The sequence below is a fragment of the Melopsittacus undulatus genome, chromosome 9, assembly GCF_012275295.1.
Source record: "Melopsittacus undulatus isolate bMelUnd1 chromosome 9, bMelUnd1.mat.Z, whole genome shotgun sequence".
Taxonomy (NCBI): Eukaryota; Metazoa; Chordata; class Aves; order Psittaciformes; family Psittaculidae; genus Melopsittacus; species Melopsittacus undulatus.
In genome coordinates, this window is record NC_047535.1 from 13,992,855 (window position 1) to 14,006,424 (window position 13,570).

General features: G+C 43.3%; 2 protein-coding genes across 7 annotated transcripts in view; one reads left to right on the forward strand and one right to left on the reverse strand.

Annotated features, from left to right (window-relative positions):
* The window catches only part of HMG20A (high mobility group 20A), a 42,618-nt gene extending 30,451 nt beyond the window's left edge, over positions 1-12,167 (reverse strand). Inside the window, exons 1-2 of one of the 6 annotated variants that reach the window (XM_034066297.1) lie at positions 12,103-12,167; positions 9,433-9,629 (exon numbers count right to left, since the gene is read on the reverse strand). The gene's annotated coding sequence lies outside the window, so the exon portion shown is untranslated. Of the gene's footprint in view, positions 1-9,432; positions 9,630-11,626; positions 11,799-11,860; positions 11,938-12,102 lie in introns of those variants that run through there. The other 5 variants (XM_031045982.2, XM_031045983.2, XM_034066298.1 and 2 more) reach the window with 5 other exon arrangements.
* A 162-nt stretch (positions 12,168-12,329) lies between these two features.
* On the forward strand, positions 12,330-12,998 carry LOC117436665 (uncharacterized protein C10orf95-like). The gene has a single exon (XM_034066166.1). The coding sequence runs from the start codon at positions 12,330-12,332 to the stop codon at positions 12,996-12,998; it is 669 nt and encodes a 222-aa protein (XP_033922057.1).
* The last annotated feature ends 572 nt before the right edge of the window (positions 12,999-13,570 follow it).

Genomic DNA, 13,570 nt, shown 5'->3' on the forward strand with positions numbered 1-13,570 from the left:
CACACATTTTATATGTAAGTATCTTCTAATCATATAAAAAAGCCTGCAGATTCTAACTAGCTTTGCTGACTGAGATCCACAGAAGCATTAAGTGCTTTGCTGGGTGGATCTCAGACAGCAAAGCTAGTTAGACACAGGGAAGGCATATGTCTAGTCACCACATTTAATTTGCCTATTACTGCCCAGCTGAGAAGGAAGTAAAAGGAAACCATGTGAGAAAAGTCCATAGTTTCTGCTATACTGAATTAAATCCACTTCCATAAACCAAGAAGTACATCTCTTTTATCAGTCACATTTAATGATTCAAACACTGCTTTAGACTAGAAGGGACTGCTGCCGATTATCTGGTCTCATCACCTACTCAAAACCAGAACGAAGGTCATCTTTATGGCAGACACTAGCACAGTATTCTAGCTAAAAAGTTCTGGTTAACACAGAAGTAAATCAGCAAATGCCTTCACTGTCTTTTTTCGCTGTTGTTGTTAGGAAGGCTACCAACAGCTGAAGAAATAAGCAGTGTTCATTCTCAGGACAGAGACAGCAATGAATAGGAGACAGAACATTAAAGCAGTTGAAAAAATTCTTTACAAAGGCCACAGCAATGGAGGAGTATCAGACAACTCTCCCAGTCCTGGAAGCTGGAATGGCACCCCCAGAACAGAGATGGAGTTTTCGTTTCATTCAGCTATTAACGAGGAGGGGGGAGGGAAAATAGTAATTAAAAATAAATTAATTGAGAGCAACCTTAACAAGGAACCCAGGATCTTCTCTCCAACTTTTGAAGCAAGACTTTCAATATTATACTGCCCATACACAGAGATTCCCTAACCCTTTCTGTAAACCTCAGATTTACTCTCAACTCTAAGCACAACAAGCAGTATTTACTCCATTCAAACAAATTGTAAAAACCAATGGCAAGTTGTCATTTCAGAGGGGCTCACTACACAGAACCCAGCTTTCAGTGACTTCAAAGCAGGTTTAATTCAGCAGCAGATTCAAGTAGGTTTTTTTTCTTTTCTTCAAACGGAAAGCTTAGCTCTGGGTTCCTGCATTTGCCCCTCCACTACATTCAGTCTATTCTGTCCTTTGAGTGGAAGACACAACAAACTGCATACCTTTCACAAGGCTATAGGGACAGGCAACTAAGGGGCCAAGAATATACCATAACTCCAAGCCCTTCACTGCACACAAGCAAAACACAAGTTCTCATTTCTAGCCTCACAAAGGATATGCTTGCTACCTGCATGACAACAGGGAGTTAAATATGAAAAGAAAGAGCCTCCACTTTACCAAAAATGGAAGAGACCATCTGTGCCAATCTGAGATGAAGGCTCCCAAGCACACATGCCACTAGTAGCATACAACAACCTCCACAAGCCCCACCCAAATAACCACATATTTCTTCCTTAATACACGTATAACAGATGAGACTTAACTGCTGCCACAAATGAGGCTGGGAGCTACCATCTTCAAAGGCAGTCTTTGAGCTTCTCCAAGGCAGTTACAACTCATGGTTTAACACAACACACTTGCAACCCCTCCTTTATGTTCAACATCCCAAAGCAATTGATTTGTAAACTATTTCACTGATTTGTCATTCCTTATCTCTTCCTTCAAATAAACAGCCATTCTAATTCCTTGTCCACTTTTGCTGAGGTACTGTCTAGCTTCTTTGGGGTGTTTACTTTCTATTTCATTTACCTTTCAAGCACTAAGTTACTTAGCAGTAGAAAGTCACAGCAAATGCCAGGGAACTTGTTTCTCTGATCCACACAAACTGCCAACTGCTCAAATACCTGTATTTTTAATTACAATGATATACATACATATCTGAAGTAGTAAGATTTTACCAAGTGAGTTCAGAACCAGAAAGACTTAGAAGCCTCAAAACTGAAGGTACTGTAAACTGACAATTATTTGAATATAATTTACCTGCATATGACAGGCTAGTGTACCTTTTTCATGATAACTTTGAGTTAATGTATTACTGCAAGGTTGCATTATCACAGTCCTGCTTTATCATTTGCCTGGAGTCTTCTATTTGTCAGTCACTGATCCACTGGAAGGGAAAAAAAGCCAAACCATGCAACAGAACTATAGACCAACAAGTTCCTACATTTATATAGCATTATGCAAATGTCTCTATAAAAAGGCAATTATAGACACTTATCCGAGAAGCCTTACTGATCTCAGAGCTGAGAATAAAGAACCGTGCATCAGTAAAGTAAAAACATTTTCTAAACATAATTCCCAGAAGTCTATGCTATAAAGACACGGATAATAGCTGAAGTTTTGTTTTTTTTCCAATGCCTTTCCTATGCATTGGAAATCTCCCATCTTCCCACTTCTCCTCACTACAAATATTTAAACCCTTTGTGCACGCTTACTTGCATATCAATACTTACAATACTTTTATTTTCCACACAACAGCAACACAAGAACATAATCTTTAGGAACGTGATGGAAACTTTCTTGTAATCTGTTATTTTCTGCCTGCTTTGCAAACCTTTCTGATAAGTGTCTTTTCTGCAATTCCCTTGAGAAATACTTTGTTGAAATGGCACTGGAACAGAATGTGTTTTACAATTGGCAATAAAATTATGCAAGTAATGTACCTAAAAAAACTCCAAACATTTAAAGCTTTTTCCTATGGAGAAAACACAAGGAAGCCATCTACAACAGAGTTCACATTTTTTCATGCTTTTAATGATTTTTAAGGCTAAGACAATATTAACAGAAAAGGTTTCTCAAGTAAGAAAAATACCTCTGATACTAGGATGATGTTCAGAACACCATGCAGAACAGTTCATGTGAAGTCTCACAGTCTAAATTTAACATGCAGTTATTAATTCTATAGCTTTTTATATCCACATGGAAATAGATGACCAGTCAAAACAAATCTTATGGCAAGACAAAGACCATTTTGATTAGCCTAGTATGAAAACGTGCAAGATTTTTGCACTTTCAAGGAAGTTTCCTAGGCTAGAACTAAAAAAAAGCTTATTTCCTGTCTGTAAAGCTGCAGCATACCCACATGCATAGGCTAGAGGGGATGACTGTGATCACCCAGACTGACCCATTTGCATTGGCACGTACCCTCTATTAAAAAAAGAAACCCATGGTAGAATTCAAATCTACCTAATGGTTACCCAGTCTTGTTTTAAAGATTGAAGATAAAAGAAGCATCAATGCATCAGCTGTCCCACATGGCAGTTACACATTAAATCTGTACAACTTTCTACCGTAGCAGCCACTTATATCCTACCATGCTTTTGCAAGCTAGCTCTATAAGCTAAGAACTTACATCAATAAATTCTGATCCAAGTTATTTGATAAATGTATCCTTTCAAGAAGTTAAACAAATGCAGCACCTGCATTCATTTTCAGGACTAAAAATATACTAGCTTAAACGTGAACAAATCTGAAGTCTGGGGTTGCTTGAGTCTTTAAAAACAAGAAGCTAAACCAGGTTAGTAAACCACAACTATTGAAAAAGTAGTAGCTCTCCCGTTATCTCTTCCTAAGTAACCAAGAAGCCCTAACTTGATGCCATTTTGGTCAAAGACATCGAGAGCAGTCACTAGTTGTGACTTTAAATTAACATTTAAGAACCCAAGGATCAAACTAACATGTTTCACATGCTTTTTTTCTGTTTTCTTCCTATACTCAGAGTTTTAAAACAAAATCATTTGTGCATCCATTTTGATTAAGTGTTTGCTGTTACTGAACAGTCTACAAAATGCTGATAATGTCGCTAAATGATTTATATGCTACTGTCAACTGATGGAGAAGAATAGGAAACTGGCAAAATACCCATGGCATGAGTTAACCATTAGATTAATACAATTTTCAGACCTCTTTCTCAAGCCCTGCATATTTTGCTATAACCTAGATGTAAGGATTTGGCTTGCTGCCAAAGAGAGGGGAAGGTCTTTCTTCTCCTTTCTCACTTGGTTATGACAATCTCCACATTTTACTGGACTTTTCACAAAGCTGCTCTAACTCCCTACCTCTTCCCTTTGGGGAACAGCAGGCAAGAGGGGAAGCTGGGTATCTTCCACCAGCTCAGATATAGTTGAAAAGACTCCGAGGGCTCAAATAAATACCAGAGCTTATTAAAGAATGTGTGTGGAAACTCCCACTCCCATGCGTGGTAAAGGGTCATATTAAGCTATGAGCCACCCACAATCACCAAAGATAACTTTCTGGACTCAATTCTGCTAGCAGTCAGTTTTAATGTTCACATGACAACAGGGAAGCATTCAGAAAGGTCATCTGCCTACATGAAGATAAGCCAAGTGCTAGAAGGTGCAGGCAATAGCTCTCCACTGACAAAGGCTAGTTTATGGCATCCTATGCCTATTTAACTACCAACTAGTCACATAGCATCATCTTCAGCCTTGCACCTCTTTTCACTGGACAACTCATGCTTATTAGCATGCTAAGGAAATAGAACAGCTTTTCTTTCATTTATCAAGCTAGTTTATGCCAGATTAAAAAGTAAAATGGCTCAGCAAAGGATCCAATGACATTACAGTTGGCAGAAGAAAAAGGGATGCAAGAAGCAACAAGTTAGTGACTTATGTTTCTATAACCCTATAACCAGAGATTCGGCTCTCACTCAAATTCTAGTTGTGCCAGAAATGAAGAATATGTGAAGCTATTCCAGTAACCAAGGGCCCCAAAATAGCCATAAGTAGGAGGAAATGCAACTACCAGACAAAATTAGGATTATCTCATAAAATGACTTGACATTTTCAGGGTTTTTTCTTTCCAATCTAAAGCTACATGTCCAGTCTCTGGATGAAAGCTGAGATTCTTTCCCATTAAGTCTGGAAACAGAACTTGAATTCCACAGATTCTGATTAATTTCTTCTAATAAGGGGTACTTATCATACATGTGTCTTTGACAAACTGCAGCAACTATACACTGAACTCAGCAGAAGAGCAGTTGAAGTCTATTCTGTCGTGTTTTCCACATATTGAAAACAGTGAGGATTTAGTCAAATATTGGTTATCTCAATTTCATTTCATCAGGAACGAGTCATGTGCAATACCAGCTAAAATATTCTGCAGTAAACGTACCCCAAGCCAGAAATCTGCTCCAAAGCACTTCAGTATGGTTACCTATGATAGCAACTGCCTCAAGTTTTTCCAGGAAAAAAAAACCCTGCTCTGCCATGTTTTTTACAGAGCTACACTGCTAACCAGGCACACAGGAACACTACCATCTTCCTGTGGTTGTTACTCAATTTTGCATTGGCAAAGTTTAAATTCCAAAAGAACCAAGGAATCTTCTAATGCTATACTGCCTCCACTGAGTTTTGAAAATCCCTCCCAGTTTATCACTGCTTTAGTACTCTGGTTTGCATCACAATCATCCACCTCCTGTTTTAAAGGTCTCCTTCCTTGAGACAATCACAGACATTCAGATGTAGGCAGCAAGAACTAAAACCCGCTCATTGAAAAGTACAACCAGGAGGAGAAACAAGAGCATTCCAATATACCCATTGTAGTTCAGGACTTTCAGAAATTCAGTAGATTTGCTCATTTGATCTAGAAAACCTACAGAATTTGTGATGACTGAGGCATCCCAACAAGGTGCTTGTGTTTGCGGTATCTTTAAATGGAATATCTTTCTTCAATAAGTCTTATTTTTTTTATCCTTTATGGATCAGAAAATGTCTTTGTCAACATGCTGGATAAGTGAAAATGCAAACAAGGAAGATTACGCTTATTCTCAAATTAAACTGTGGAGAACTGGAACACAAGAGGAGCACTGTACCAAAGAAAAAGGCTTGGAATGCCAGTAAAAGAAAAAAAAACTGTACCCAAAACAACCCCAAACAAAACCTAAAATGTACACCAAGCTTTCTCCTCTTACCCCTGTGTACCATTTATCCTGTATTGGGAACACTCCCCACCAACCCCCAGTCTTCTTTGCTGAAATGTGATGCTAGCAAGCTCCAGATTTAAAAGTGTGAAAGCAGATCTACAGTTTACTGTTTTCAGTACTTTGCTTGGTGTTGATCTGTTTTCTCTGTTGTATAGTCTCATACTGTTATAAGAACTTGTTTGCCACAGCTCTCCACTGCTTTTCCAACTATGGAGACTCACACTTTCCATATATTCCCAAACACAGCATATTGTGAACACCAGCATAGGAGACTAACTCCATTGTATCAGAAATTGAACCTCTGGTCAACATATAGTTATGTTCCCAGAGTTATATGCCTAAGAGTATTATTCAGCCTATTCTTACACAAATGACAGTCACCTCTCCCCAAGAAAGTTCATTTTTATTACTGATGTTTTGCCCATTACTAGTTTTAAGCAAACAGAATGGCCAAGACTTTGAAACAAGCAGCCAAGGGAATTCCAGGAGAAACAAACTGTTTCTTGCTTCAGTAACAAATACAGACAAACCACACACCCCATTAATTCCTGTCATACCACTTACCTGAATTACAAGGAAGTACAGAATAGACATAGCCAGACCTATTTAACCACCATTCAGTTCAGACAGTTCGAGAACCCGTACAACTACAGTGAAGGCTTATGTACCTCTTTAGGTCTCACCATAACAATAAGTATTTCTTAGTCCTCCATTAAGCTTATTTTCTAAGAAAATGCCCAAATTGCCCTCATTCCCTGCACTTGCTGGGACATCTAAGCATCAGGATAAAGAAAAGGAACAGAACTGGCCTTTCAGCAACTGTTTCTTATACCAGTATGGATCCAGAGCAGATCTTATACCAGTATGGATCCAGCTAAGGTTGAGTACCCCCTTGAATTCATTCATAATTTTTATGGTTTATGCACATCAGTTTTATGTTACAGTTAAACCATGGGCCTTACCACTTCCCCATCTTATTCCCAGCAGCCACAATCGCCTCTCTCACGCACACACTCATCTTCATGCCAACTGCTTGCTCTGTTTTCAACTTCTCAAAACCCTTAAATTAATTTTCCTGCAAAGTTTTCATCTCATCAGCTCTTTGAAATAGTTTACCAACAACATGCATGAGTGCCAGCATCAGAAGACAACAGTGAAGACTCACTAGCTCACACTCCTTGAGAATTACACCCTCAAGTAGAAAGCACAAGTCATATACACCACTACTCAAAGTCCTAGCAAATTCTATAGATGACAGGTTATTTTGAAGGACGATTAAGAGCTTTGAGTGTTTTTTGGCTGCGAACAATCCCTCACACACCACTGCATAATTAAAATTATGAATTTTTCTTTTCATATGTGAACACAACAATAAAACAAAAGTCAACTTTTCCCCAAAAATTTACTAAATTGCCAAAAAACCCTCTGTGCTCTGTACTAGTTAGTGGAAGGAAATAAAATGGAAAAAGCATTCAGAATAAATTCTATCCGTCCAAAGTTCCTTGAATTCAATTAATAAATGACACTTCCACTCTCTTAATTCTCACATGGACTTCACACATTTTTATTATCAGTAACACAATTTCATGCCACTCAGTCTTTGGACTAAACCAACTCTTCACATTTTCAGGCTACTGCAACTTTTTGACCTACAAACAAGGATGTCAGTTGCTCACCACTTTACTTATCCCAGCCATAATGCCCAAGAGACACATCCCAAAGTCTCAGACTTCAGACTCCCTTTTACCTGAAGAAATGATACAAACAATCCAACCCATAAGAATTTGAAAGGTATAAGATTTTGTTATTCACTGTGTGTCATGTAAGATGTATGGTCCAAAAAACTGAAATCAAACAGCCAAAGTCAGTTACTGTCCTAATCTCCTGCAAAAGAAAGCAGGATCATTCGTTTCTAGGATCAAAATCGTTAATGAGGCTCTTTGAAGACAGCTTCACACAGCTTCCATCTAACATGAAAAAGATCTAGTCAGTCATGTTCCTAATGTCATTTCTGAAAGACAAGTTTTCTTCAAAGTACATCAGCATTTGTAAGAGTAGGGTTAAGGAACAAGGAAGATTTACTAATAAATTTACAACTTAGAGACATTCAGTTATTCCACCATTACTGGTTTTGTTCCCCTGTAACACAGAATAAAGATTCCTCCCACCTAAGGAGTCATTCAAAACTAACTCTAGCTGCAATTCACTTAAAGTTGTCCTTATCAAACTGTTTAGTCCTTCAGGAATAGAATGTCAGTCCCTAATAGAGAGGTATGAACAATTTAAGTTATTCCTTTAATAACAACCCTCTTTGGGATTAACTTGCATATAAAAAGCTTCAACAGACACATCCCAACAATCCCATTACAGAAGAGCTTATTGCAAGGCTATACTCTGTTTTAAATTGCATAATATCTGACCTATCCCACTCAGACTAACACTGGCAGTACATGTATAAACTCATATCCAGTTGTTTTGCCATCAGAAATCAAAGACCAGCATTAAACTACACACAGCAAAAACTAATGGCTGCCATTTGAGCAAACAGCCCCACAACTGATGCCACTGGAGCAGGAACAAGCCAGTTCTGTAGTCAGACAGCAACACAACATTGCAGATGTTGCCAGTGGAGGCTGACCTATATTACTAACCAAAGTTTAAGTTACCAGTTGCACTGCATATTTCAGACATCAACCAGCCTCACCCGCTTTTCATGAACAAATCCATTGGGGAAATAATAGTGGTTTCTGAGAACAAACTGTTCTTAGTAAATGCATACCTAGTGAACACTTTGAAGTGTTTTTATTCATCACTCTTCACGTCTTAAAAAAAACTGAAGTTTAACAGTTCCCATGAATGCAAGAAATACCTCTCTTTTCTTTCTAAGGGGAATCATGGAAGTAAAAAATAAAAGCTTAAAGGAATACAGAAAACAACAGTTTTGGGAGCTCTCCAAAACTAAACAAGTTGTAGATAGAAAGGGTACATGAACAACTAGCAAAAAAAGACCACCTTTCTTCATTCACCTTACTGTCCTCATGATAGTTCCCTTGAGTTGTCCTTCCCTCTCACAGATCATTATCAGAAAAGTACCCCACTGTTATAGGTGCAGCCTCTTCACCTGCGCTCTAACATCCAACAGGCTCTCACAATACATGCCACAATACTGAAAGAAATGAGCACAGCTCTGTGCACACTTCAGTAACAGAGAGTGGGAGTAAAGTTTTTCAATCACAGCCTGGAGAGGGCAGGAGGTACAACAAGAGTTCAGAAACCTGTACCAGCTTGTTGTAGTGAAACATGCTCAATTGGCCTGCAACCTTTGTCCCAGTCAGTGGTAAGCTGGAGAAAAAAAAACTTATCCAAGAACTGGCCCTAAAATAAATCCTATTTAATCAAAGAGAAGCACTTAATATGGAAGGCTGAGCTTCCTCTGGCATGTCAAAAGTATCCCTCACTAACTCTGCACACCTTGATACTAAGTGACCTTGTATTTAAACACATTGTGAATAGATGCACTAACAAAGAAAACTTACAAAGTTAACGTGAATGCAGTAGTTTACAATTTTCTCAGTTCCTGTGCTCTGACACTAAGAACTTTTGATGCAGGTACAAAGCAAAAACACAGCTCACAGGCACTTTCATTCAGAGGCAGCATGAGGGAAATCAGCACTTCTCTGCGCAGCCACTGGTCATCAGGCACAGAAAGCCTGGACTTGTCTAGGGAAATGTCCTGCAAGACCAGAAGATGGAAAACAGTAAGTATTTCTCTCCCCCTTGGTTGCTTTATTGCAAAGTATTACAGTTTATTATAGTCATCTCCTGAGTCAGGTACACATGGAAGAGCTGAACCCTTTTCCCAGGTGCTAAAGAAACATTAGTGTAAGAAACAAGACTTCCTCCTCCCTTTTCTGAGCCATAAAAGGTGCATTACCTTCTACGTGCCACACCATGAGCAAAACCTAACCTTTACAATCAAAACACAGTCTTCAGACGTTCTATTCTGAAAGCTGCTAGTACCCTCTACAGAAGAGCAGAATTTTAAGACTAGTCTCAGTGCTCTTCTTTAGCCTAGACTTCCTTAGAATTGGTCATCTCAACCTCTATTCTGACACATGCCAGACTGATGGGGACAGGAAAAAAAAGAATCAGCTTCCCTCAGTTTCCTGGACTCTAGAGTTACAGAACTTGCCAGTGATTGGTACAGTTTCAAAAATGCTGAGTTCCTCATCCCTTCTAACAAGCATATAGCATGGCTGTGCAAGGCGAAAAAAGATAAACCAGTGTTTCACTATTATCTTCAAGCACTAGATAGTTTGTGCCCCTCCACATATGGCCTGGGTTTAAAAAAACACCAACGAAACCCAAACCACAAACCAAAACAAAAAAACCCAGCATACAGATGATGAAAATAAACTCTTTGTTTTCAACAGTTGGTTGTTTATATTTTTCTGAAATAAAGAGCTACCACTTTACAATAACATACATGAACTTGCTAGAGCATGGTTCCCCCATCTTATTGAGCCCAGTTCTGTCACTATGTGGCTTTAGCTAAGCTCAGTCCACCTACACAGCTCCCTTTCCACAGCAAAGAATGATGTTTCTGAAGATCGAACAAGACTTAACCTGCTGACAAAGGCAATAACTGTAAAGTTTCCCCTGCAGTGGTACTAACTCGAGGATGAGACCCAGCTTCTTCTTTGCTTAGAAGAGAGCGGTCCTAACCAAACTGTGAAACTCCTAACCAAACTCTGTGCTCCAGAGCCATGGCCTCAGGCTGGTCACACATGCACTGAGAAAACTTTAATAAATATTTTAAACTAGTGTTTATTTCATCTTTATCCTTCCTTATTGAAACAAGGGGTATTTCAAGGAGTATTTCAGCATGTTTTATGAAGTATGCAAAAGTACAGTAGTACCTGTATTGATAAACAAGTACCTGTAGTATCCGGTATTGATAATAAATCAATGAATATACATATATTCGGGGTGCACGCTAACAAGTGGGTCTTCACTGATAAGCATGTAGAGTTCCACAAAAAATGGAGGCCATATCTCCAGAAACCAGAAGCTCCCTTTGCCTGTGAACAGGATTTTCCCTTTTTGAGTAAAAAGGAGGTTTTATACTTGTCCTGCCTTCTCTCTTTTTCCTAGATGCCACTAAGTTAACACCAAGTTACACCTTCCTTTCCTACTCACAAGATGATTTGAGGGTTGCTACCTTAAAACACCTCCTAGCAGCTATATCCACAGCTGCTCTTATCTCCCTCCAAAGGCTCAACACCAGGGCTGCGCTCAGCCGTTTGCTCCAAGGAGGGCCAGGCCTGGTACTACAGAGGACTTGAATGAATGGCACCTCACCAGGCACGTGGCTCCAGTGTTTGCACTTCCAAGCTCGGGGCTTTCTCTGCCACCTTCATAGTAAGAAACTTTTAAGTTACTCAGAAACAGGAAGCTGAATATGAACACCTATTACTGGAAAGAAGTACTAGAACACCGTACTATGACAAATGATCGGTTTGAGACGGAAACCGCGAATGGACATAATGAAACAACAACCAAATAGAATTAAGGAGCCATCAAATATTAACACCTCTTATCACTTCGTGGGAACCGAGGAACGAGATAAGGGTTATAAGGAAGCACAGAGGAAGCCAAGTGCCCAGACCCTCGCCCAGCTCTTCCCCCTCACCCAGCGCGAGCTCTGGCGGACACCCCAGCCCTCCTCACCGGTGGGCCACAGCAAACGGGCATCGGCCGGCAAGCTCAGGGCGCGGAAGCTCGGCAGGGAAGCCGCCAGGCCTGGCCGCTGGGGAAGACCGACCCTGGGCCGCCGGCAGCGCCGCGAGGGGGCCGCTCCTCGCCTCCCTGCTCCCACCGCGGAGGGAGCGGTATCCGGAGGCCCCCGCCCCGGAAGGGGAAAGGAGCAGAGAAGGGCCCGCGAGTGCGGCGCTCCCGACTGACCTGCGGGCGGCGGCTCCCCAGGGGCGAGGGGTCGCCCGCCGGACCTCGCTCCCCTCAGCCCGCGCAGCCGCTTCCACCTCCCTCTCGCGCAAGACTGTCTTACCACCCTCCAATCCCTCTCGGATCCCTCCGCCGCCACCTCAACGCGGCCTTCTTCCCCAAGAAACCCTACAGAGGAACGCCCCAGACGGGCTAGTGGCACCAGCCGCTGCCCGCCCACCCTCTCGCTCCAGCACCCTTACTCAGGAGAACGGCATGGGGCGGGAGTTCAAACAACACACCGGGACTACTTTTCAGCCGTAAAGCGACCCCACACTACATATACACCTGCGCGCGCACTCGGCGCGAGCTGATTTTAAAGGGGACGGGAGGCGCGCGAGGCACGCCGGGAGTTGTAGTCTTCGCGCTCCGGCCCCGCCCACCGCGCTCCACCCGCGGCGGCGCCACGCCCCCTCGCTGCTCCCAGCCAATGGGCGTGAGAGAGAGCGCGAGAGAGAGGAGGGGGTGTTCCCCCCCTCCTGTGGTGTGCGCGCGGGGGGCGGGGTCGAGCCGGGCCGCGGCCGGCGGCGCCCGGAGTTGGTTGTTGCGCGCGGTCGCAGCCCCTGTCCCGGCGGTTGGTGCCTGCCTGAGGGAACCGATCCCCCGGAGCCCCCGCAGCGCCGCCGCCTCCCCTCTCCGCCTGCCCGCGGGAGGGGCCGCGGAGCCCCTGCCAGGTGAGCGGCCGGTCCGGGCGCGGGGTGTGGAGGGGGTGATGGCCCCTTGCGCTCTGAGGGGAGGCCGCCGGCGGCTCGGGTTTCCTCCGCGGGGCCCCGGCCGGGGGCAGGAGGAAGGGGCCGCGGCGGGCCGGGAAGGGGGGTCACTCCCGCTGTGCCTGAGGGGGTCCCGGGGGCGCCCTCCCCCACAGCGGGCGGCGCTGGTCGCTGTCTGCGCCCGGAGCGTCCGGCTGGCGCCGGCAGCCTCCCCGCGGCCCCCCGCGGGGCTGTGCGACGCCTTCGCCCCCTCCGCAGCGGAGCGCCCGTGGGTCTCCTCCCGCAGCCCCCTGAGCTCGGGGGGAAGTTGTGCGTCGGGACCCCGCGCCCCGCGGCTGGGGAGCGCTGCGCGGCTCGCGGGCGAACACCTTCTAGGAACTGCCCGGTAAAGCCGCTGTCGGTGCCAGGTGGATGCTGTCCCTGTCGGGACTCCGTCCTTACCCTGTTATTACTGCGAATTCCTGACATAAAAGGCTTTACGCCTTAGTCTGTATGTGTGTAGCTACATTCCGTTCTCTCCAGGCTCTCGGTGCTTCCTTTCCTCTTGGAGGTTATTTTGGAGTTGTAGGTGGGTCGGTCTGTGTGGTTGTTTTTATTGCGGGGGAAGTTGAGACTAAACTGGAAGGGCTGGGATTCAGACTGGGACAGCAAACGAAACGATGTAAATACATTGCAATGCTTTAGTTACTTACCGGGCAGCTGATAAGTAACAGACTGTCCAGGCTGCTCTTAGGTGAGCACAAGGAGGAGCGTTGCGTGGTGGATCTCTGACCTCGAATTTAATAGGGTTCCCTTCTTGGAGACCGTGGTTTCTGTTTACTTTAGGTCTTTGATGTTTTATTTCGTAGAGCTTGGCTTTCGTTCTTCTTTAAGCGCTTCATAACGGGCTCCAAAGTTTTTCCCCTTACTCGTTGTGGCTTAAAGGTGGTCCGGTGTCTGTTAAAGCACTTTATTCCCCACT